General features: G+C 65.7%; 6 protein-coding genes across 6 annotated transcripts in view; 3 read left to right on the plus strand and 3 right to left on the minus strand.

The window, feature by feature from the left end:
* Nucleotides 1–1307, minus strand: part of CHLNCDRAFT_133855 (hypothetical protein) — a gene marked incomplete at both ends in the record, with an annotated part of 4388 nt that extends 3081 nt beyond the window's left edge. Inside the window, 4 exons of the mRNA XM_005847694.1 lie at nt 46–249; nt 506–646; nt 818–1211; nt 1292–1307. Coding sequence (XP_005847756.1) covers nt 46–249; nt 506–646; nt 818–1211; nt 1292–1307 — 755 coding nt within the window. The remainder of the gene's footprint in view (nt 1–45; nt 250–505; nt 647–817; nt 1212–1291) is intronic.
* Nucleotides 1308–1643: 336 nt separating this feature from the next.
* On the minus strand, nt 1644–2633 carry CHLNCDRAFT_133856 (hypothetical protein; the record flags this gene model as incomplete). Its single annotated transcript, XM_005847695.1, has 4 exons — nt 1644–1716; nt 1880–1989; nt 2200–2373; nt 2592–2633. 4 exons carry the CDS (start codon nt 2631–2633, stop codon nt 1644–1646), a joined length of 399 nt encoding a protein of 132 aa, XP_005847757.1.
* Nucleotides 2634–2826: 193 nt separating this feature from the next.
* On the plus strand, nt 2827–11840 carry CHLNCDRAFT_133857 (hypothetical protein; the record flags this gene model as incomplete). The annotated part of the gene is made up of 29 exons (XM_005847525.1): nt 2827–2832; nt 2943–3014; nt 3105–3170; nt 3369–3506; nt 3711–3813; nt 4016–4153; nt 4324–4430; nt 4591–4687; nt 4916–4977; nt 5157–5349; nt 5548–5700; nt 5881–5993; nt 6177–6291; nt 6473–6585; nt 6770–6894; nt 7909–7986; nt 8123–8184; nt 8427–8455; nt 8600–8668; nt 8988–9177; nt 9363–9463; nt 9666–9810; nt 9996–10133; nt 10319–10402; nt 10555–10631; nt 10820–10879; nt 11077–11158; nt 11331–11410; nt 11604–11840. The coding sequence occupies 29 exons, from the start codon at nt 2827–2829 to the stop codon at nt 11838–11840; spliced, it is 3033 nt and encodes a 1010-aa protein (XP_005847587.1).
* Nucleotides 11841–13361: 1521 nt separating this feature from the next.
* Nucleotides 13362–18310, plus strand: CHLNCDRAFT_133858 (hypothetical protein; the record flags this gene model as incomplete). The annotated part of the gene is made up of 15 exons (XM_005847526.1): nt 13362–13412; nt 13549–13611; nt 13731–13781; nt 13888–14088; nt 14581–14646; nt 14772–14819; nt 14907–14950; nt 16342–16403; nt 16524–16552; nt 16692–16760; nt 16911–17100; nt 17285–17376; nt 17499–17634; nt 17811–17951; nt 18120–18310. 15 exons carry the CDS (start codon nt 13362–13364, stop codon nt 18308–18310), a joined length of 1434 nt encoding a protein of 477 aa, XP_005847588.1.
* A 270-nt stretch (nt 18311–18580) lies between these two features.
* On the plus strand, nt 18581–20809 carry CHLNCDRAFT_133859 (hypothetical protein; the record flags this gene model as incomplete). Its single annotated transcript, XM_005847527.1, has 10 exons — nt 18581–18694; nt 18990–19088; nt 19187–19277; nt 19403–19491; nt 19660–19706; nt 19862–19922; nt 20064–20119; nt 20216–20255; nt 20360–20400; nt 20734–20809. The coding sequence occupies 10 exons, from the start codon at nt 18581–18583 to the stop codon at nt 20807–20809; spliced, it is 714 nt and encodes a 237-aa protein (XP_005847589.1).
* Nucleotides 20810–21242: 433 nt separating this feature from the next.
* CHLNCDRAFT_57838 (hypothetical protein) overlaps nt 21243–23424 on the minus strand; it is a gene marked incomplete at both ends in the record, with an annotated part of 4558 nt that continues 2376 nt past the window's right edge. The window contains 8 exons of the mRNA XM_005847696.1: nt 21243–21463; nt 21561–21731; nt 21864–21991; nt 22281–22378; nt 22500–22572; nt 22680–22741; nt 22844–22938; nt 23025–23353. Of these exons, the coding sequence (XP_005847758.1) occupies nt 21243–21463; nt 21561–21731; nt 21864–21991; nt 22281–22378; nt 22500–22572; nt 22680–22741; nt 22844–22938; nt 23025–23353 (1177 nt within the window). The remainder of the gene's footprint in view (nt 21464–21560; nt 21732–21863; nt 21992–22280; nt 22379–22499; nt 22573–22679; nt 22742–22843; nt 22939–23024; nt 23354–23424) is intronic.

Here is a 23424-nt window from a genome sequence, read left to right on the forward strand (position 1 = left end):
AAATGAGCCCCCTGGAGCTTGGTTCCTCCCCGCCTCAGCCCCCACCCCGGCCCACCTGAGGGCGAGCTGAAGGCGGGCAGCAGGCGAGCGCCCAGCTCAGCCGCCTTCTCAGCCAGGCGGCGGGAAAGAGCCGGGTGGGAGGCGGCGCTGAGCGCCTGCGCCGACAGCAGGCCGCCCAGAATGCGGATGGTGGTCTCAAACAGGTTGACCGCGGCAGGGGCCCCCACGTCCAGCTGGTCAACCACCCACCTGCAGGCGGGGCCAGGCGGCGGGCGTGACGCTGCAGGCCCAGACGCAGTCGACACCGAGCAGGCAGCACGCCCAGGGTGCAGCGCCAACCCCGGCCTCACGCTCGTCGCACAAGAACATTAACGGCCCCGCAAAGCTTAAAGAGCTAAGGGGGGCACATGGGCACCTGCTGGCACATCAGCGCCCCGACTGCTGGCGCCCTGCCGCCGTGGCATGCAGCACCGCCATGGCATGCAGTACTCGCTCCCTCCCTCACCCTGCCGCCTCCTCAAACTCCTGCCGCATGCCCAGCAGGTGCAGCGTGTCCAGGGAGTCGACCATGGTGAGGGAGAGGTTGAGCCAGTGCACCCCCGTGCAGCTCAGCGGCTGCAGCTCATCCTCGCCCCACGCGCACGCCCTGCGGCGGCAGGCAAGGCGGCGGCGGACGTGGAGGCAGGCACAGCACAAGCGTGCACGCAGCGCTGAGCAGGACGCCTCTGCGAGTGGGTGCCGCTGCTGCCGCCGCGAGGCGTCGCTTTGGAAGCAGGGGTGCCCTGCTTGCCTGCCCCCGCCTACGACGGCAGCGCACCTGTAGCCGTCCCAGGCATGCCTGGCGGCCTGCTGCACCGCAGCGGCACGGTCGGCGGCAGAGGTGAGGCAGGCCAGCGGGTCGGGAGGACCCACCCCCTCGTTGCCATTGGCGCCATCGGCCCCGCCACTGCAGGCCACGTGCTGGCCCTCGCAGATGCCTGATAGCCGGCAGCGGACGCTGTCGTCCTGGGGGCCTTGCAGTGCTGCCGCCGGTGCCTGCGGCTGCTCGCTGGCCGCCGCCGCCTCGTGCTGGTGCTGCTCTTGCACGTCTGCCGGCTCCGCCTCGTGCTCCTGGTGCGTGCCTTGATCGGTTGAGCCGCCGGCCTGCTTCGGAGCTTCACTGCTCCGGGCCGACAACAGCAGGGTCGCCAGCAGCAGGGCAGCAAGCAGCACTGCGGCCAGGCGATGAGCAGATTGAAAGGTATCAGTTGCAGACCTGGCAAGGGACGCTAGAGACATCGTTTGGGCCTACCTGCCCAACGCCGCATCCCCGCTCAGGCTCACTTCCCCAGCATTCCCTATGCAATGACGCTAACGGGCGGAACGACAGTTATGTGCTGATCGAGCCGTTAGCAACAGAAATGACAGCAAGGGCGGCACGCTCTGCTCCCGCTCTGCCGCCAAGGTGGCCGCCTGGCTGCATTGTGCGGGGAGCTTGAACGCATGTGGAAAAATCGCACGGTGGTTACAGAGTGACGGGTAGAGATAGGTTTACGCAGCAACAGGGCACAGGGCGGCAGCTAATCGCTGTCGGCCACCCCCCGTCGCTGCACGTCAGCTGGCCAGCCATCCGCTCCCGCCGTGCTGGCTGTGAGCCGCAAAGCTCAGACGATGCCGGCATAGGGCAGGCACTTGCGGATCAGGTTCTTGTGGGACTCACTGGCAGACACCATCTTGCTGCAAGCAGGAGTGGGGCACAAACCAAGGGCAGGTGGGCGGCGGCAACACAGCACCGCACAGAGCACTCCATGCCGCCGACCAACTGCTGCATGGCATGGCGCGGCGCAGCAAGATCGCCCAGTGCATCCCTGCCACCGTGCAGCCAGCCCCAGCGACTCACCCGAGGTTGCGCTTTGTCTTGGCGCTCTGCTTCTCGTTCAGGTGCTGCTTGCCGGCGCGGCGCACGACCACCTTGCCGCTGCCGGTCACCTTGTACCGCTTGGCCGCAGCCTGCGGCAAAAACAAAACAAGGCGCGGGGGGGGGGGCAGCAGGGCAGGTGAGAATGCCTGGCAGGAGGAATGCCCGCAGGTGGCAGGGGCACGGAAGGGCGGGGCCGGAGGGTGCTTGGTGGAGCTGCCTGCTCCGCCAGCTGGGGCAGCCCGCTGCTGTGTCGCCACACTTCCTCTAGACCTGCTGCTGCTGCTGCTGCCAGCGCACACCTTGCGGGTCTTCAGCTTCATGCCGCGTGGCCCGTCGGCGCACACCACCTGGAGCGCCAGGGCGGCGGGCTGCTGCTGCTGCTGCTTCTGCTGCGCGAGGACGGGCCTGGGGGCTGCTGCGATGCCGTTGGCCTTGGAGGTCAGGCCCTTCGCGGCCACAAAGGGCTTGGGAGCCTGCAAGCAGAAGGTGGGCTCGCGGTGAGGCCGGGAACCGGCGGCGACGGGCTACGCACGCTTTCAAGTGCGGCCCGGCCATTGGAGGCCACAATGTGCGTGGTTGGAGGCCCCTCTCACGGCTGGTGCGGGAGAACCACTGCACTGGGCAGGCGGCAGCGCCTCTGTTCCATGCCTGCTGCCCGCAAACGACTCCTGTGAGCACACAGATGTCTCACCCTGAGGCTCATCGCGTTCATGCGAGCACAGATGGCTTGCATGGTGCTGCGCCTTATCTGCTGCCGGGCGTCCCACTAGCCTCCACAAGCTGCAACTTCACACCTGCATGCGCTGCAAGCGCCTCATGCAGCGTGGGGGAGCCGAAATGGAAATTCGGAGGCTGAGTTGGCAGGCCAAAACTGCACAGAGAGGGACAGGCACGCCGAATTGGTTTCCCCATCGTATCCAGACGCCATGGCGGTGAGTCCCGCGCCCTGCACTGCCCGCGCCCGGTCAAAGGCGGCTATCGATCAGCCGAGCAGCACAGCAACGCCCTGTTGCCCTCCCCTGATTGGCCCTGCTCCCTGCAGATACCCAGCAACTTTACACAATCGGTGCTGCACCAGGGAGCCACCGAGGAGAAGGGCGAGAATGCGCGGCTGGTGAGTTCCCGGCCTGATTGCAGCGATCGTCTGCCGCAGGGGTGCGTGCAGTGGCTCCCAGCCCCGCCCCATCCCCCCAATTGCCTGCAGGCCAGCTTCGTGGGCGCCATGGCCATCGCCGACCTGGTGAAGAGCACGCTGGGGCCCAAGGGCATGGTGCGTGGCAGGGGGTGGCGCAGCAGCGGCTGCAATGGGGCAGGCAGGCCAGAAGCGCCGTGCCGCCGCCACCCGCCGCCGCTGCCGCCTGCCAGCACAAGGCACGCTCGGCGGCTGGCTCGTAGCCACCGTGCCGCTGCCCTCTTCGCTCCCCCACGCCGCCACCTCACCCCGCCATCCCCTGCCTGCCGCCCGCAGGACAAGATCCTGCAGAGCCTGAGCCGGGGGCGGGAGGTGACGGTGACCAACGACGGCGCCACCATCCTCAAGTCGGTCTATGTGGACAACCCAGCGGCAAAGGTGCTGGTGGACATCTCCAAGACCCAGGACGACGAGGTGGGGATGCCGCGCCCTGTGATCGGGACGCCGCTTTGCCGGGAAGCGGGGGGAGGGTGATGGGGCCCCGTGCAGGCTCCGCAACCATGGGCTGGACGGCTGGGCGCTGCTGGGGAGATGGCAACAGGCACGGCTCTGTTTGTGGCGGGTCGGCATGCCGCGTGCTGAGGCTGCTTCCGCCCTGCCTTGCTTGGGGCGCGGCAGGTGGGCGACGGCACGACGTCGGTGGTGGTGCTGGCTGGGGAGCTGCTGCGCGAGGCGGAGCTGCTGGTGAACCAGAAGATCCACCCCATGGTCATCATTGCGGGTGGGTGACTGGGGATCGCTGCGGCCACACCGGCTGGCCAGCGTGCGCTCCCGCTCGGCAGTTGTTTGGCATGCAGAGCCTTGCCCTCTGGGTGCTCTGCCTGCCAAATGCCGTGTGCGATTGGGGCGCCGCCGGCGCCAGGCCAGCGCCTCCACATGCCGCGCGCTGCGCCCTGGCCCTCCCTCGCCGTCGTCGGGCGCAGGCTTTCGCGAGGCGGCCGAGGCGGCGCGGCAGCGGCTGGTGGCGATAGCCCGCGACAACAAGGACGATGCGGAGGCATTCCGCCGGGACCTCATCAACATTGCCAAGACCACCATCAGCAGCAAGATCCTGACCCAGGGTGCGCCTGCGGCCGCAGCCTGCCGGCCACCCGCCGCTTCCATGGTCGCCGCATGGCATGAGCTGCGACGGCAGGATCCCCGCAGCCGCAGCATGGAGCAGCGCCGCTCCGCATCGCTGACCTGCGCCGCTGCTGGGTCGGCCTGCTGCTGCCTCTTCCGCCCGCCGCAGAGAAGAGACACTTTGCTGAGCTGGCGGTGGATGCGGTGCTGCGGCTCAAGGGCAGCACCAACCTGGATGCGATACAGATCATCAAGAAGCCGGGGGGGACCATCAAGGTTGTTGTGTGTGGTGGTCGCTGCGCTGGTTGTGGTTGTGGGGTGGCCGTCGGCAGCTTGTGCAGCTGCATGGTGGGAGCCGTTTGCGGGATGTGTCGGCCGGCACATTCATCAACCGCCTGCCTGTCCTGCCCGCCTGTACCGCCCCCTGCCTACGCAGGACTCCTTCCTGGACGAGGGCTTCATCCTGGACAAGCGCATCGGCGTGGGGCAGCCCAAGCGCATCGAGGGCGCCAAGATTCTGGTGGCCAACACATGTGTGTGTGTGTGTGTGTGTGTGTGTGTGTGTGTGTGTGTGTGTGTGTGTGTGTGTGGTGGTGGTGTGTGGTGGTGGTAGCCAGCACAGGTGGGTGGAAGTGCTGGTGTGTGTAGCGCCCCGGCTGCTGCTTGCGGTGACCGCTGGCTGCGCCGCCACGTCCCGCCCGCTGCCCCCATCAGCCTGCCTGCCTGCCCTCCCTGTACTGCCTGTGTACTGCCTGCCGCAGCCATGGACACCGACAAGATCAAGATCTACGGGGCGCGGGTGCGGGTGGACAGCATGACAAAGGTGCGGCGCGGCTGCGCAGGCGGCCGCAGCGGCGCTTGCTGTGGGGAGGCAGGGGCAGCTGCCGCGCTGCTGTTGTGCATGCATGTTCTGCCTGCTGCCGCAGTGCCGCATAATTTCACACACCACCCAGCTACCACGAGGCCCAACACACACACACACACACCGCCTCCCTCCCCCAGGTGGCCGACATCGAGGCGGCGGAGAAGGACAAGATGCGGGCCAAGTGCGAGGCGATCGTGGGCCACGGCATCAACGTCTTTGTCAACCGCCAGCTCATCTACAACTTCCCCGAGCAGCTGTTTGCGGATGCGGGGGTCATGGCCATCGAGCACGCCGACTTTGACGGCATCGAGCGCCTGGCGCTGGTCACGGGTGCGCTGGTGGGGTGTGGGGTGCCGGCCGTGCGGGGTGCTTTGTTTTGGCGGAGGGCTGGCCGGGGATTGTGCTGGTGGTTAAAGCAGCAGCCAGAGGGAAGCCACCCCGCATGTTCCCGGCTGCACGCCCCGCCACCGTCCCAGCAGCGCGTGCCTGCCCCGCCCCCGCGCCTGCCCCTCCCGTGCCGCCCCGCAGGCGGCGAGATCACCTCCACTTTCGACGACCCCTCCAACGTCAAGCTGGGCACGTGCGCCGTGGTTGAGGAGATGATGATTGGGGAGGACCGAATGATCCACTTCTCCGGGTGTGCTCTCAACGAGGCCTGCACCATCGTGCTGCGCGGCGCAAGTGAGTGGGGAGTGGGTGCGGCTGGGTGCCTCGGGGGTGGCTGTGGAGGGGAGGGTGGAGGGCAGCCAGGCAGCCGGCAGCTGGCGTGCGGAGGGGGAGAGAGAGGGTGCAGTGGGGGGTCAGGGAGTGGGAAGGGAAGGGCGAAAGCCTCACACACACACACACACACACACACTGCAGGCCACCACGTGCTGGATGAGGCAGAGCGGTCGCTGCACGACGCGCTGTGCGTGCTGAGTCAGACGGTGCGGGACAGCCGCGTCATCTACGGCGGAGGCTGGGCAGAGATGCAGGTGCGGTGGGCTGGGCAGGCGGGGTGGGGGCTCCGGGCTGGTTGTTGACAGCGGCGCGGCAGCGGCAGTGGTAGACACATGGCTGCTGGCGGCAGCATGAGCCTGCAGCGCTGCGGCCGTCGTGGTCGTGGAATGCTGACGTGGCACCCACCTCCCGCCCCGCCATGCACGCTGTGCCTGCAGATGGCACGCGTCATTGATGACCTGGCAGCCCGCACCCCTGGCAAGAAGAGCCTAGCCACCGCGGCCTTTGCCCGCGCCCTGCGGCAGATACCCACCATCATCTGCGACAATGCTGGTGGGTGGCTGGGGCTGGCTGTTCTGCTTCTGCCTTGACCGTCTGTCGTTTGCTGAGCGTAGAGCCGCGCAGCTTGCTCCTGCCTTGCAGCGGGCTCCTGCCCTAGCGGGTTGCACTCCCCTTCAACCTGCGATGCCCTCACTCGCCCCTGCCGTCCCACCATGCTTTCTTCCTGGTGCAGGCCTGGACTCTGCGGAGATTGTGTCCCAGATGCGGGCGGCGCATGCGGCAGACCCCGAGGCCACGTCCGCGGGCGTGGATGTGACGACGGACGGCGTGGGCGACATGCAGCAGGTAGGCAGGAGCGCCTCAGGGCAGGTGCTTGTCGCCGGCAAAAGGTCAGCCAGCCGACTGCTTCGTGCCTTCCTGCACGCCAGCTGCCCACCGGCCCATGCACGCAAGACGCACACGCTCTTTCCGCCACGCCTCCTGCACACCGCTCTTCACTTCCCTTTGACACACGCTGCCATCCCTGCAGCTGGGCATCTTCGAGGCCTTCAAGGTGAAGCATGCCGCGCTGCTGAGCGCCACCGAGGCGGCGGAGATGATTCTGCGGGTGGACGACATCATCCGGGCGGCGCCGCGGCAGCGCGAGGGCGGCATGTGAGGTGGCGGCGGCGGCGGCACTTTCATCATTCTAGCAGAAGCGGGGCTGCATGCACGCAAGCCTTACCTGACCACAGCACTTGACATGTAACAACACGAGCGCAGGGGCTGGCTAGCTTTTCTTGTATATGGGCCCAGGGGCAGGCGCCTGCGGGGCCGCCGCCAGCCGCCCAAACTCTACTCCACCATTCGGCTACCGGGGAATGGCTGCCTGCTGCGCATTCAACCAGCGTCTGTTGCATTGCATTGATGGGTCACGCGGGAGCAGCAAGTTTTTGGAGGGAGTCACCTCATGCATGGCACGTCCGGGGCGCAGGAGGCGCTTGCCCATGATTTCCCGCGTACTTTTGGACAACGCATCGCCAGTGAAGCCACCACGAGACACAAGTCACACAATAGCGCTCCGGCCCGAGCTGGGACAACAGTGCGAGGATCCTTTGCTTGTTTTCGATGCTGAACCTCTGTTCACGGCGATTTTGACAACTTCTGCAAAGCGGCATCCGCTGCAAAGGCAAGATTTGGCCCCATCTCGTTTCTCCCATCGCCACTAGCACCCCTCTGCGTCAGTGGAGGAGGTGAAGGCAGCCCTCTTGTTGCTCTGCGGTGTCGGGGCCCTGCGATACGTGTCCGAGTCTGGTCACTCGTGACTGCTGTGTTGCAGGGGAGAGACATGCGGGGCCGGCAGCGCTTGGGCCTGCTGCTACTGACAACGCTGGCCATCTGCCATACTAGGTGAACCTGAGGGGCTGAAAACACGGCGGCGGGCGCCGGTATCAGGAGCGGGCGGGTGCCGCCGCCCGCTGCCGCCGCCTTCGGCGTCGCTGCCATCTCAACGTGCTCTGGCAACGCAGCTGCGCGAGCGCTGGCTGCTGATCCCTGGGGCATGCGCTGCCTAACCGCTTACCGCTGCCTGGCCTTGTGGTCGCGCTACAGCGCCGGCCGCAGCCAGCCCGTATCCCACGCCCTGCCGCCACAGTGGGCCGCTCGTCTTCTGCTTGCCCGTGCCTGCAGGGCTGTGCTCGCAGATAGCGACGTGCAGGCGAGCATCGTGAATGGCTTCAATGCTCCCAAAAATAGGCAAGCTGGGCGGTCAGGGAGGTGCACCGGACAGGCAGCAGCAGCTGGCATCCTCTCCCACGCCGGCATCGGAGGGCCGCCGCCAAGGGAAGGTGACGCCACGCCTTCCCATGCCATGCGGCTGCCATGCGCTCCGTCCCGCCTGCAGATACACCTGGGTGGTATCCCTGCGCGCCGACGATGGCCAGGGAGACTGGCACTTTTGCATGGGTGGGTGGCGCGTTCGCTGCAGCCAATGACCGCCACTGCTGCCTTGCCCTTGCCGGCGGCCTGCCACTGCCGTGTTTGGGCCCAATTGTAGTTTTGTCCGGGCTCTGCAAGCTGTCTGTTGGAAGGATCTGCTGGGTACGTGAGCTGCGTGCGCTGCCACGGCCCGCCACGCGGCGTGCATGCTGCCCCCGCCGCCCAACCGTGCCAGCGCCTGCCGCGCTGCCCCCACCGCTGCTGTGCAGGCGCGCTCATTCACGAGTCAATCGTGATGGTGAGCCGAGGAGGGCCAGGGCCTCCCTTTCTGGTCGCGCCGGGCATGTGGCCCTTCCTTGCTTGCTGGGGCATGGGGCCAAGTGGGGAAGTCCTTGAGCACTCTGTGCTGACGGCCGGCGGCCCATGGGGCCCTCTGCTGCAGACGTCGGCCAGCTGCGTGAGGGACCCCGAAACCGGCAAGGATCTGCCAAAGGAGTATTTTTACCCGCTGGTGAGCTGGTGCCTGGCTGGCGGGCATGGTTCTGGTGAGGTCTGCGGCGTGGCTGCCCAGGTGTCCCGGCCTGGCTGGCTGGCCGGCCAACAGCCTGCGTCTCGGCAATGCAGCAGGCCTGACGATGCAGCCAGGCGGGGCGGATTCAGGCGCCATGGCGGCAGCAGGGCGTCCCAGAATGTGCTGCGGCGACTGAGGATGCCCGACAGCTTCCCCCCAGCATGCCGCCGACTCCTACGCCTGGAGCATGCCGCCGGCTCCCTGCCTGCCTGGCCTGGCCTGCCGAGCTTGCCCTCTCCCCTGCGCCGCCGCCCCGCAGGTGCGCATCGGCGGCTACTACCGCCTGAGCGACCGGGCGCGGGGCTACCAGCTGCGCAAAGTTGTGCAGACGGTGGTCAACCCGGGCTTTGTGACGGGCTATGTGAACGACAACTCCAACAACGACATCGCCCTGCTGCTGCTGGACAAGCCCTCCACCAAGCCGCCCATCGGCCTGCCCAAGTACACGGGTGCGCGGCGGTGGCGGCGTGTGCTGGCGGGGAGGCGCCGCAGCAGGCCCCGGCCGGAAGCTGGGCCAGAGTCTGCGCCCGGCGGCGCTCCAGCACGCTGACGGGAGGTTCTGGCGCCGACATGCCGCTTGTCGACCACCTCCTGCCCGCCTGCTGCGCTCCCCGCTGCCGGTTCTTTCGTGCAGCCAAGCCCAAGATGCCGCTGCCCGCAATGAGCAGCCTGCTGGCGGTGGGGTGGGGCTGGACCTCCCCAGACATCCCCTCAGAGGCGGAGATGCTGCAGGAGGTGCGGAGGCAGCTGCTGCTGCCGCTGCGGCTGGCATCGCCTCTGTACAGTGGCGCCTGCTGTGGTTGCGCCGAGCACAGCACTGCTGCCCGGACGTAGCACCATCCCAGGCGCTGCATCTACCCGCGCGCGACACCCATCCACCCCCGCCACACCCACACCTCTCACGACGCCACCTGCCTACCCCGCCCGCTGCCTGCAGATCCGCATGAGCCTGCTGCCGCTGCGCACGTGCCAGCGGCTGTGGGGCAGGGACCGCATGACCAACAAGTCTTCCAGCCCGCCCATTATCTACAACATCCTCTCCAACTTCTTCAAAAACAACATGCTGTGCGCCGCGGACGCCGGTGAGCAGGCCCCTGGCTGCCTGGTCGCCGGCCCCGACGCCACTTGAAAGCGGAAGCCGAGGGGAGGGGAGGCTGGGCAGCGCCGCCCTCTGCGCTGTGGGCTGCTCCAGGGTGCACCGGTTGGAGGGCTGCTCCGAGAGCGGCGACATGCCTACCGCCTGCCTGCGCCTGCGCCGCGCCTGCAGAGACCTGGCCCCGCCCCTACGGCGGCGCCTGCTGGGGCGACGGCGGCGCGCCCTACTTCCGGCCCGGCCCCAAGGGGCAGGGCTTTGTGCAGTACGCCATCGACAGCTACGGGCCTAGCCGCTGTGGCCGGGGGTCGTGTGAGCCGCCGCCGCTGCTGCTGCTGGGGGAGAGCTTCGGTGGCATGGCTGTACTGGACCACATGCATATATGTGGCAGTGGTGTCTGCGGCGGCATGGATGAGCAGTGGTGCTGCTGCACGCCCCCCAGCATGCCGCCCCTCAACCCTCCACCCAGCCCTTTTCGACCCCGCCGGCTGCTGCAGATGTGGTAACGGATGTGGCGGCGCTTCGCCCCTGGATCGACCAGACGGTGCAGGGGCTCACCAGCAATGAGTGGAAAGGACGCGGTGCGTACCGCCACTGGTCTTGATGTGTATGCCACACACCCACCTACCTGTCCGTCCCAAGCCTGCTGGCGCTGCCTGCTGCCCGTCGCTTTGCGCCCCGCCCCTTGCCGCGGCCAACCACTTGCCCCGCGCATGCATCCGCCGACCCGCAGTGTGGGGTGACCCCAACGTGCTCGGCTTTGACGGCTCCCGCTTCCAGACCACCACCCCCGCCGGCCGTCAGCTCGTGGTGAGCGCCCCGCCTGGCCTGGAGGCCTTGGGCACCAGCCCGCGCCTCGGCTGGCCGAGGTGCCACCTCCGCCCGGCTGCTTGCGGCTGCATGCGCTGGCAGGCTTTTGGTCCCGGAGGCCAGCTGCGACGCTCGCAGTCAACTCAGCGCTGCCGCCTCTTGCCTGAGTTGACTGTTCTGCTGTGTAGATCCTGAACTGCACGGGTCCCATGAGCCTCGTAGCCTCCCTGGCCAAGCACCCTTACCTGGTGAGCTGAGCTGGCGCGGATCGGATGCTGCTTGTGCTCGCATAAGCATGCAGGCAGCTGCCAGGACCGTGCTCCCTGGAAGGCAGCTGGCAAGGCAGACGGCATTGCTCACTGCTCGCCGGCAGGAGGGGGGTGTTGCCACGCTGGGTGGCTACGCGGAGCGGCGCCCACAAGGCTGCGCCCCGCCTGCGCTGCAGCCCAACTTCACCATCATGCGCCACATCCGGTTCAAGTGGGGTGGCGAGGTTGTGGTGGGCATCTGGAATCACAAGACCTATGGTGAGGCGGCGCCCGGAGCTGGAGCCGCCAGCTGGCCGAACTGGCTTGCTGGCAGATATATCTGCCAGAGAGCACCTTGGGTGGTGCTGTGTGGTTGGTGCCGCACCTGGTGGCTGCCAGGGTTGGGCCCCTCTGCTGCTGAACACCCGCGGCGCTCTGCTCCTGGGCGCAGTGACGGTGAACGGGGCCACGCTGCTGCCGGGGCAGACGGTGAAGATTCTTGGCGGCAAGGTCCGGTACCGGGAGAGGCTGGTGAGTATGCAATGCCGGTATCAGACTGTGCTTAACCACGCCAGATGGTGGCAGCCCCAGCCCTCCCTCACCTCAACACCGTGCCTGGCCTGGCTCCCGCTTGCTCTTGTCTGGGTGTGCTCTTCCCTGCCTGCCCTTGGCTCGACACATGCCTCGAACTTGCGCCTTACCTCCCCCTGCTTCCACCCCGCAGGCGCGGTGGAGCCAGTCCATCACCATCGTGCAGCTGAGCATGAGCATCCGCATCAACCGGGTGTGGAGCAAGCGGGAGAAGGACTTTTACCACTGGTTCGACATCTGGGTGTTCCTCACCTCCAAGCCCAGGTGGCCGCTGGGCGGCGTGCTGGGAGACACGTTCCCGGAGATGAGCGTGGCAGCGGCCGGCAGCGACGACCTGGTCGGCGGCTTTGTGCTGCCGTCGGAGGGCTGAAGCGGGCAGAGGAAGGGCAGCGCACGAGCTGCGCCCAGCCTCTGCACTCTGCTGTCAGTTGGAGCACGGTGTAGCATTAGATGAATGTGTTGCGCACATTCAAATTGTTCAGAATAGGTTATGGCTGCTTAACACTGCTTTTTCACCTTTCATCCACATGAATTCCCTTTTCTTCCCCTTCCTTTTGGGAGCGCCTTGGGGGTTGAATAGCAGCGCCGCACCCACACTGTGGCATTCACCAAAGTGCGGCATCCCGCTTCCTGTGACACGTCAAATGTGCAGAGATACGGAAAGTAAGCCTCAGATGACTTGCTGCATGTCTGTCGGGGGCTGTCTCAGAACCGACAAACCCAGCTGGCGCCCGTACGCCAGTGGCGGCTTGCCACATCATCCCCCTCTCTTTCTACGGGCATGCATGCGCTGCTCATACTGCCATTATCGCATCTCACGGCGTCGAAACTGTTTCTTTGGCCCCCACCCCAGCGAAACCCGCCGCCATCGCCTTTGTAGCATCGGCTCTGTGTGGCTGCTTGCCCAGCCGGGCCAAACATCACCCCACCGCTGTATCCCTGCAGCCCCGGCACTGTTTAATTCGCAATTGGATGCCCCAGCAATGCTCAGGAGATCTTCCGGTCACACCCGACCGGCCGGCAAACGCGGCGCTCTCCTCCGCGGGCTGCTGCTACTGCTGGCGGGTGAGTGGGTCGGCAGCAGAAAGCAGCAGGCTCCGCCAGCGACTCACTGTTGAGCGGTCATTTTGGCGGCGGCGGTCACAGGCACACTGCTGGCCGCCGCTGCGCAGCTGGCCTGTGGCAACGAGGCGATGTGTTGTGGGTTGCAGGGCGTGTGAATGGGACGCACAGCTTCTGAAACCAACCAAATCAGGACAATCCAGTATTGGGGGCCTGTGCCAACTCTGTGCTGCACCTGTGCCGCCACCACCATCCGATGCTGCACAGGAGTGGCGCTGGCAGACGGCCATTAAGGACTGCACGGGGTTGCAGTCACGGCGCCCTGCAAGGCAGGGGAATCGTCAACCACCGGCTTCGCTCCCTGCCAGGTGATGCTCCTGGAATCTCCTGCCGCCTGGACAAGCTGGCTCTGGCTCTTGCCACCCAGCTTCGCTCATCCCGCCTCCCCTCCCGTTCCCCCATGCAGAAGTGCCTGCCTGGATTCTTCTCTACCTCTGCCGGGCAGTGAGCTGCCAGGTGTGAATGGTGATGGATGGCATGCCTTGTTGGCTGGCTGTCTGCCCATGCTGCGGCCCTTCCCAGTTATTGCTGCCCTGTTGCGCCTTGCAGGCATGCGCACCCGGCATGTACACCGACAAAACCGGGTCTTCCGCGTGCCAGCCATGCAACCCCGGGCGCTATGCCAATGAAACAGGCTCACTCTCCTGCAAGGTGACCCGCCTGCTGCCGGTGCAGGCAGCACCCCACTCTCGCCTGCTATGCCCGCCTGCCTGCACGTCACGCGGTGTTTGGTTGCCACTGGGGAGCCGTGATGCTCCCTGCCGTCGGCATGCCGGCCGCTTCCCTGCAGCCTTGCCCAGTCAACTTCTACGCCAACATGGTTGGCCAAATTGCCCGCCAGGTAAAGGCGCCCACATGCACACACTGTGGCACCGGCGGTGCTCCCAGCTCCAGTGCCGTTCACTGGCGCAGGCTCAGCACACGCGCTGTGCTGCTTGCCCTGCTGTTGCCTGCAGCCATGCCCGGAGGGCACCCGCGCCGCTGTGCTTGGCTCCAAGGAGTGCAAGGCGGTTGTGGTGGTGAGCGCTCGACAGGCGCTGCACGCGTGAATGGCACATGCCAGCCGGCATGCCCGCCTGTTCTGCTGCGCCTTTACCTGCCTGCGTCTTGAGCTGCGCGCCCACTCTGCCCCCTGCAGACGCCGTGCAAGGCGGGCGAGTTCTCAGCGACTGGCAAGACGCCCAGCCAGGTGCTGGCTCATCCCGGGTGGCAGCTGCCTGATGCTGTTTGCAGCTGAATCAAGCGGCTTGGTCTGCTGGCTAACTGTGAGACGTTGCCCCCCCATGCTGGTGCAGAAGTGCCCCCCAGGCTTGTTTGCTGCCAGCGCCGGGTCAACACAGTGCTACGCCTGCCCACCTGGGTATGCCAGCAAGGCCGGCTCGGTCGCCTGCACCCCATGTGCTGCGGGGCGCTATAACGAAATGATGGGCCAAGCCGAGTGCAAGGCATGCCCGCTGGGCTACTTCTCTGCCGCCGCTGGTGCCACGAGCTGCGAGGTGGGTGCCACAGTGTGGGCTGGCGGCCGGCATCTGAACGAGGGATTGCCTGGCTTGGTGGGTGGCTACAGGTGTCTTGCCGCACCTGCTGTTGCGTGTCACAATGAGCTTGCCTGCCCTTGCATGCAGGCATGCCCACTTGGCAAATACTCCGCCAAAACCGGGTCTTCCTTCTGTCAGCCATGCGCCCCTGGGACCGCCTCTGATTTAGTGGGGTCAGCAGCGTGCCAGGTAGGGCTTGGGCAGATGCGCCAGGTGTCGCTGTGCTGGTGCCTCCCCACGTGCCAGCGCGGTCAGCCTTTGCTCTGCGTCGCTGACTGCCAGCTGTGGGGCCCGCTGTCACCCGCACCCTGCACGCTTCCTGCAGCTGTGCCCAGTAAACACCTACTCAAACTTGGTTGGACAGATCGCCTGCCAGGTGAGCCCCCAAATGCACTTGCACATCATCAAGTGCTGTACCCTTGCATCATATCGGTGCCGCACTGTGTGCAGCCATGCCCGGAGGGGACCAGCGCCGACACAGTGGGCTCAATGGAGTGCAAGAACAAGACAACCACGGTGAGCACGCGGCAGCAGCGGCGGTGGCAGCGCCTGGGCACAGGCCTCCCTGATTCATCGGACTGGGGCCGGTGGGACAAGGCTCCAGGCATTGATGTGTGTACATGTGCCTCTGTCTTCTGCAGCTCTGCAAGAAGGGGGAGTTCTCAGCCAGCGGCAAATCGCCCTGCCAGGTGTGGTGCTCAGGAGCAAAACACATGGATGCGATTCACCTTTTACCCACACTCATGCGAGTCTCCTGTTGGCTTGTTTTGGAGCAGAAGTGCGCCGCTGGCACCTTTGCGCCGGCCACAGGCTCCACAGTGTGCGGCTTCTGCGCGCCTGGCTATGCCAGCAAGGCCGGCTCGCCGATCTGTACAGCATGCAAGCCTGGACGATACGCTGAGTTCGTCGGCAGCACGGAGTGCAAGCAGTGCCCGGCTGGGTTTTACGCGGCAACTGACAGCTCTGCCGCCTGCCAGGTGAGGCCGGGAGAAGGCGGGCCAGGGGCAACCAATCCTTGCGTCCCTGTGCTGGCGCTGATGGCCTCCCTCTGCCCCTGTGCAGCCGTGCCCCCCTGGATCGTTCAACAACAAGAAAGGAGCAGCCATATGCCTGCTGTGCCCATCAGGGAAGTATTCGAGCGATGTGGCTTCAGTCGCATGCAAGGTGAGCGCCCAGACTATTAGTCCATGCCCCTGTTTGACTGCTTGGACAGGACACGCATTCTGCAGGGTGTGGGGCCCAATCCTGCTCGACCCTGCCACTCTGCAGGCGTGCAGAGGCGCACCGGCTGGCTCCTCGTCCTGCCCCGGCGCTTGAGCACTGCCGTCCATAGCTTGCCGCCGTGTCTCAACAACCTACCACTCTTTGATACATGTTCGATCTTCAGAATAAAGTACAGCTCTCCATTCATTGCAACTGTGCATGCACTGCCTGCTTCACCTCTACTTCCGCTGCAGTACCCTTGCCGCCCCGCGGTACAGGTGCCGATGCCGTGGATTTGGGCTGCCACGCTTTCCGACGCCCACATGCGGCCATGCTCTTTCAGTGACTTCCAATGACAGCTCCCGCCAATCGTTGCAGCCCTCCACCAAGTCCCCTCACTGGGTAACCATTTCGCCGCGGCATCGGCAGCAGCAGCGCGAGACCCACCAACCACTGGATACCAGGGATTGCAGGGCAGCGAGTCCCGTGCCGTGGCGGCTTCAGGCAGGCATGTTTCAAAGAATGGCGGGAAGATCGCTTGTTGCGCGTTCTTTGCGCTCACCCTCCCGGCGGCAATGACGGCTCTCTCAGCTTCACACAATTTTGGTCTCAGGCTCCCCGACACCCCGGTTTTCCCGCCCTTGCACGCTGCCCTCGACCTGCAGTTATGACGGTGTGGCTGCTCCTGCTAGCGCTAGTTTCGGGTTGCACAGCCAGGTGGGTTGCCGCTTTTCACGTAGGGGAGGCGCCCTGCGATCGACGCGAGGACGCCACCGCCGCCGCCCGCCGCCACCCACTCTGCTGCTATCGCCCCCGTCTTGCAGGTCGTTGCACGAGGGTGAGGCACATATCAGCAGCAACGGAGACTACATTGCGCCCCCAAACAGGCACGCTGGTTGGGGTGGGTTGGGCTGAGATATCGGTTGCCACGCCAGCGGCGCACCCAATGGCACCGTCGCTCGTGCTGGGCACGCCACCCACGTCGCCGCTGCGCTGCCCTGCGCGCAGGTACCCGTGGGTGGCCTCCTTGAGGGTAGATGACGGCGTGGGGGAGTGGCACTTCTGCGCCGGTGAGTGAAGCTGGTCCCCTGCTTGATTCGTGCTGTGCTCGCGTGTGCTGCATGCTGTGCACAGCCCCTGCTGGCCACACACAGTCTGCCTCACGTGCTACGCACCTGCTGCCACCGCAGGCACCCTCATCGCTCCGTCCGTCATCATGGTGAGCACCGCTGTGCTGGACTGTACTGTCTAGTACTGTCTGTCCTGCTTTGTTCCATGGCGGGCGTGGCGGGGCAGGAGTGCGCCGCTGTGCCAGCGTGCTGCGGCCCAATCCTGCCCACCCGCCCGCCTGCCTGCAGACTGCCGCCAGCTGTGTGGTGGACCCCAACACCGGCAGCACGCTAGACGACAAAATCAAGCTCCCGCTGGTGAGCCCAGCTTGCCTCTGCAACATAGTACCCTCTTCGCCTCATGCCCGGCCTGCCTCGCCGCATGCCAGGCTGCGCCGGGCTGTGGCTGGCGCAGAACGGCTTTGGCCTCGACAGCTGCACCACCCCAACTGGGATCTGCCGCCGCAGGTGCGGATCGGGGGCTACCGACGCCGCGGCGACGCGCCTGGCGACTATGACCAGCGCAAGGTGACCCGGGTGGTGGTGCATCCCGACTTTTCATGGGGCTTTCTGGAAGACACACCCGACAACGACATCGCCCTGATGCTGCTGGATGCGCCCTCCACGCGCCGCCCCATCGCCCTGCCCAGGCACACGGGTGAGGCGGGCGCAGCGCACAGGCAGGCGCAGAGGGGCCAGACCGGCAGGGGGCGTGCACGCGTGGCGGGCATGCACCGGCTCCCAGCACAATGCGCAGAGCTGTGACCATGGCATGGCATGGCACACAGGCGGCGAATGCTGCTGCTGCCTGTTCTGCTGCCCTTGCCACACGGCTGCCACAGCTAAGCCACAGTTGCCGGTGAGGGTTGGGGACGATCTGTGGGCATTGGGGTGGGACTGGACGCCTCGCTCAGAGCTCCAAGAATTGCAGCAGGTGCGCCACTGGCACTGGCCCTTCTGGTGTACATCTTGCTGCTCCTGTTGCTGCTCCTGTCCCTCTGGCCCTGGCCTGCACTCACCCCTTGCTGCACTACGTCGCCCCGCCTGGGCATGCAGACGCGGCTGCGCATGCTGCCGCTGTCCGACTGCCAGCGGCTGCAGAGGGGCGCCGGGGATGGCGGCAGCGAGCTGGAGGTGGGCCAGCAAGGGCCCGACTTCCTTTCCAACAGCATGCTGTGTGATGTGGATGCGGGTGAGCGAGGGCGGCGACAGCACAGCTGCCAGCTACTCGCATGCATGCGCAGCTTGCCTTGTGGGGCTGATCCTGTGTGCGCCCCAAGAGCAGCGCGGCCCTGGAGCGGCCCAGCATCTGGTGTGCCCATGTGCCCACGGGGCGGACCGCTCACCTGCCTGCCTGCTGTCGTGCAGCCAACGGGCCTGTTGCGCCCCTAGTTGGCCCCTGCTTTGGTGATGGCGGCGCCGCGCACTTTGTCAAGGGGCAGAGGCCCGGCGAGGATGTGCAGATAGGCATCGAGGCGTGGAACCCTGAGCCGTGCGGCCCCGCAGCAGGTGGGAGCCCCAGCAGTGGCTAACCTCAGCAGCTGGCCAGCACTCGGGGATGCATGCGCGGCACATCGCAGCCGTTTGGCCCACGCCTGCCTGCAGCGCCGCCGCCGCGTGCCGTCCCCGCGCTGACTGCTCCCTGTGAGCTCTCTTGTTGTGCCCCTGGATCTGCAGGCGCCATCACCAGTGTGGCGTCCCTGCGGCCCTGGATCGATGCCACAGTCGACTTGCTGGCCCAGGCAGCAGGCAGGGATGCCGTCGCAGCAGCAGCCCGCCAGGCCCGCCAGGCCGCTGCCGTGCAGCCGCTGCCTCGACGCGCCTTTGGCGGCGGCACGCTGTTTGGCAGCAAGAGCATGTCAGTATGATTTACCCTCCTCCTGTGCTCTGCTTGTGTAGAGTCCTACCTTGGCTGGTTTTGAAAATTTTCTGCCTGCGTTTACAACGTGGCTTGTACAGTGACGCCTGCAATTTTGCTCCCGTGTGTTCCGAAGAGTCTTCGCTGTCCAAGGATGTCTAACCTGCAAAGAAAGTGGAGGACAAGAAAGCCAATAATGGAAAAGTGATCTGGCTCCTTGTTTCTGCTGTTGTCCTCGCGTTTCACTGCTGACCATTTCACTGCCGCTGCCTGCGACGCCATGAAGGGCCCGGCTCTGTGTCTGGTGCTTGCTATGTGCCTGGGGGTGGGAGTTGCGGCGCAATGGAAGCAGCCAGCGTTCTGCAAGGACTGGGATTGCCCCAAGTACGAAGAGGTCAGAGGCACCGGCGGCCTGTCCGAGGCAGGCCGCCGGCCTGTCCGAGGCAGTCCAAGGCAGCGCTGCCCGCCAGACAGCTGCTGCGCGACGCCGCGCCTGCGCAGCCCGCCGGCGTCTTCATGCTGCACCTGCCCCTTTGCTGCACACTCTTTGCCGCCACTGCACGCTGCAGTCCGCCACTGCACGCTGCTGGCTGCCACTGCCGCCGGCCACTGCCGCCGGCCACTGCCGCCGGCCACGCTGCCAGCGGGCTGCCGACGAGCGCGCGCGCCTACCGCGCTGTCCTGTGCAGGTTGAGAAGGCGGATGGGTATGAGACGCGCAAGTATGAGGAGGCGATGTGGGCCTGGGTGCAGGCCAAGGGCGACGACATGGAGGAGTCTGTGCTGATGGTGAGCAGGGCAGCCTGCTGGTGCAGGGCAGGCCTGCAAGGCCAAGGGGGCAGGGGAGGCCTGTGGCCGCGGCACTGCTGGGTTTCGCCTCGTGGCAGTCTGACGCGGCGCTGGCCGGGGCTGGCGGCATGGCCACCCTGCAGGCACATGCTGAGCTGTTGGCATACTTCAACGGTGCCAACAAAGGAAGTGAGTGGCAGCCAGCCCCGCCTGCAGCCAACATGCCGCCGTCGCATCACCTCGGCACACCCCTAAGGGCAGGTCTGCTGGTGCTTTCTTGGCATGAACGCCCCTGCCTGCCTGCCTGCCTGCAGGCAAGACCATCCCCATGGGCACACCGATGGCCCACAACATCTCCCGCCGCGACAGGAAGGGCGACGTGGCGGAGGCGCTGGGCAGGAAGGTGGGCGGGCTGCCGTCTCGGTGCAGTTGCACTACACTTCTGCGCTGGGTCAGCGCTAGCCCGCTATGCTGCTGTCTTAACGCTGCCATGAGGTCGAGCCCAGCGGGAGTCAGTGCTGGCCGGCTGTGCCCCGTGATGAGCTGCTGCTGCCTGGCTGGGTGCGTGCAGAGGAAGGAGGATGTGGAGGTGACCGTCAAGATGTACCTGCCCTACAAGTGAGTGAGATGCCGGGCGCCAGCCTGCCTTTCTGTTTCACTGCTGGTCCTGTGTACCTGCGAGCCAGCCACGAGCGCTGCCGGCAAGGCATGGTAATGCTGCGGCGCATTCAAGAACAAAGCACGGCATGCTATGCCTACTGCCGCACCTGCAGCTTCCAGGAGGGCAAGGAGGAGGCGCCCAAGCCCAGCAGCAAGAATGTCAAGGTGGACAAGGTGAGGGGGAGGCATCCAGCCAGTATGTTGCCATCTTACAGCTGCGGGCGATCGTTCGAGCCTCTCTTTGGCGCCAGCGCAAATACCTCGCCTGCCGCCAAGCGTCGACCCCTTCCTGCACCCTGGACCTGCCTTTTGCAGTTCCCGGAGTGGACCGCTCACGTGCGCAGCTTTGACGGCTTCCCGACCCGCCGCAAGTAAGCCGGGGGCAAATTTGGCCTGCATATGCACTGCGCGTGTGGATCAGAGGGCTTTAGCGGACGATGGTCCTCTTCCTGCCTGGGTGCCGGCAGGTTCAAGGAGCATGCCAGGACCCTGATGGACTACCTGGAGGTGAGCGGGCACCCCTGGTGGTCCGCCAGTGTGCGCCTCCTGACATTTATTGTTGATGCTCCCAGTGTCGTGACCCTTGCTGGGATGTTTGGGGTGCTGTGCAGGAGGACAACAAGGACTACAGCGATGAGTGGGCCGTGTTCAGGTGCTTGCCCAAGCTGGCAATGGGCAGCAGTTCCCCTGCTGCCAGAGGCGCCAGCTGTGACAATGCGTCCAATGCGCTGATACTTGCCAGTCTGCTGCCATTGATGGCGTGCCGCTCATCTGCCCCCGCTCCTGGCTGCAGCATCTATGACCCTCCGACGGAGCTGGAGAACAGGCGAGCCAGAGCGGAGCAGCAAGGCGGCAGTCAGGCGGCAGGAGCGGCGGCAGCCCAGCGTGCTTTGCCGCAAGCGTTGTGTCTTCTCGCTGATGATTTGCCAGTCTGTGTGCTGAGCATCCCCTTGACTCCTGGCCTCCGGCATCACTGGCGCTGCAGGCACAACGAGGTGCTGTTCCCGGCAGAGGCCAGCCACCACAGGCGCAGCAGCAAGGCCGGCTGCTCCAGCGTCTGAGCAGCTGAAGTCGCCCGGGCACCCCAAGGCCCCGGTCCCGGCAGCATGTGGACATCTCAGCAGCAGCATCTGGCACACCCGCCACTGGACGAACATTCAGCCATGTTGAGAAACCCCCGTTGAGCGCCTCCCGCCCTATGCGGCCATACTACTGCATCCCACCAAGTGCGCCATGCATGTGTGTAACCTGTAGAGACTGAATGCATCGGTCTGGCGGCTGCAAAGGCCGTCACACCCTTCGTTGGCGGTTCAGGTGAGCAGGGGTGTCACAAGGAGAGGTGGGGAAGGATTTCAAAAACTGATTGATGGCGACTGTGGTGCGTAAGGTGGGTGCAGGGCGCAAAGGGGCTACCCGAAGTTGACAGGTCACTCGGTACGAGTAGAGCAAAGAGAGACATACAAAGCCTGGTGGTGCTGGCAGAATGGCATTCCGCTATGATGAGAGGAAGGAGGAATGGGAGGTGAGGTAGCAGTGCATCATGACGTGGAAGTGGTAGCAGTTGTGTTGGCGACCGATCGCACATATGCATGATATCATGTATCTGATAACTAGTAGTACAGCACAAGTACCTGATTTGGCATGTTCATACGATGTGAATGGCTGGCCGCGCACCTCATACAGACCGGCGTAGGCCGACACGCCGCGAAGGTCGCCTCTGGCGGAAAGGCTGCCGCCGCACACGCTTGAGGGACGGCGCCCTGGGAGCCAGCTGCAACTGTTGCAATCTCCGGCATGCCGGATCATTCCAACCCGCCAGCCCGTTGCAGTCGTTGTCGCTGCCAGCTAAGCAGCTGGCGACAGTTTCTGGGCCAGCACGGCGGCACACAGACACCACCGCTGCAGCTGCCGAGCCGGTATCGTTGGAGATGCTGCGGACTCGAACCACCAGGCCCGCAGCGCTGCTGCTCCAGGACTGGCCGCCTGCAATGGAAGAAGTAGGGGGAGGGACTGCTGAAGAGCAAGCGATGATTGGGCTGGTGCATACACAGTGCGATTATGGTGCAGGGTCTGCAACGCAGCGGCGGCAGCGTTCGCACGGCTAGCGCAGCGCACCTTCCAGGGCGGCCTCCCAGTTTGATGGCTGGGCATCTCGGGTGCTGGCGCTCCAGGAAGTGTACACGTGCACTTTGCCAGCCACCTCACTGGGTAGGTCGGCGTCGCCGCCTTCTGCTGTGCGGTACCTGCAGGGGTGTCCGGGCAGCCAGAGAGACTGGACGGGCGAGGGACTGGGAAGGCGCTGCACTCGGCGTGCAGGCAGGTGCAGGCAGGTGCCTCTGTAAGAAGCCAGCAGCCGTCAGGTCTCACCCCAGAAAGATGGGAGGCACACCGCGCACCCATGTGGCGCTGATGCGCATGCCGCTGCAGGCAGGGGGAGCCAGGGGCGACAGCTACTGTGCTGAAAACCACCTCAGCAGCGCTGCTCTGCTGAGATCTGTCACAAGCCAACAGTGGAAGGCACGCTGGTTGCACCTGTGGCTAGTGGCGGCCTGGCTCGCCAGCGTCACTGTCACGGTCTGGCCGGCAGCCAGGGTGCTGCCATTTAACTGCTGCACCTGGAGCCAGCCCATCTGCGGCAGGGCCGCAGGGACGCAGCACCGCTCCAGTTGTTGTTGCCGCTGTACACATCTGCTGCAATCTCGCAGCGGCTGAGCACAGCTGGCGTCAGCTGACGCCAGCTGCCCTCCTCACCTGCCAGGCGTGCGGCGTGTTCAAGCATCTGTTCGCGCAGCAATAACCCATAGCGCATGTGTTGTCATCATATCTGCACACGACACCCAACAGAGAATCTACTGAGGAAGTGAACTTCAGGAGCGGGCTTGCAGGCTTGGCGGTGCAAACGCCCAGACGCAAGCAGTGCCGCCTGCTCACTGGGAGCCAGCACGGCCGGAATGCGCCATGTACAGGTTGTGCCCTAGCTCGTGCACATGCGCCTGGAGAAAAGCGACAGGTGAGTGAGTCTTGCAAATTGGAGTCAGTCGGAGCGGTTGGCATGCGAAGGGGAGAGGTCTCCATTCTCTCCCTGGCCCTCCCACCTGCGGCACTAGAGCATGCTCGCCGCCAACCCAGGAACGGCACTCGTATGTGCCGTCGCAGCCGATGTAGCCCAGCCCAATCCAGGGGCAAACGCCTCTGGGCACGAGATACACCCTGCGCATTCATTCATTCATTCATTCAGCACACAGCCCGGCCGCCTCTTGCTCGAGGGCGGCCCACTTTGGCCTGGGCCGCCCGGGCCGCCCTCCCCCCCGGGCGCATGTTCGGTGTTGGAGGGGTGTGCCCAGCGATAGGGGGCCCCTGAAGGCATGCGCCGAGGCCGGGAAGCGTGGTTCGGCGCTGCTGCACGCTTGGCGATTTGACCAGAACCACGTGCCGCCGAGCTGCGGCCGCAGTTTCCGGCCCACGGTCTACGGTCGCAGCCACGGGACTCGGCGGCACGGCGTTTGGGCCCAAGCTTGCTGCCGCCGCCGCCGTGCCCGGGGGGCAGCGCGGCGGCGGCGGCACGCTGCGACGCCCCCGTGCTGCCGAGCTGCGGCCGTAGTTTCCTGCCAGAAGCCCACGGCCACAGCCACGGGACTCGGCGGCACGGAGTTTCGGTCCACGGCTTGCTGCCGCC

This window comes from Chlorella variabilis (genome assembly GCF_000147415.1).
Source record: "Chlorella variabilis unplaced genomic scaffold CHLNCscaffold_10, whole genome shotgun sequence".
In the NCBI taxonomy this organism is placed as follows: domain Eukaryota; kingdom Viridiplantae; phylum Chlorophyta; class Trebouxiophyceae; order Chlorellales; family Chlorellaceae; genus Chlorella; species Chlorella variabilis.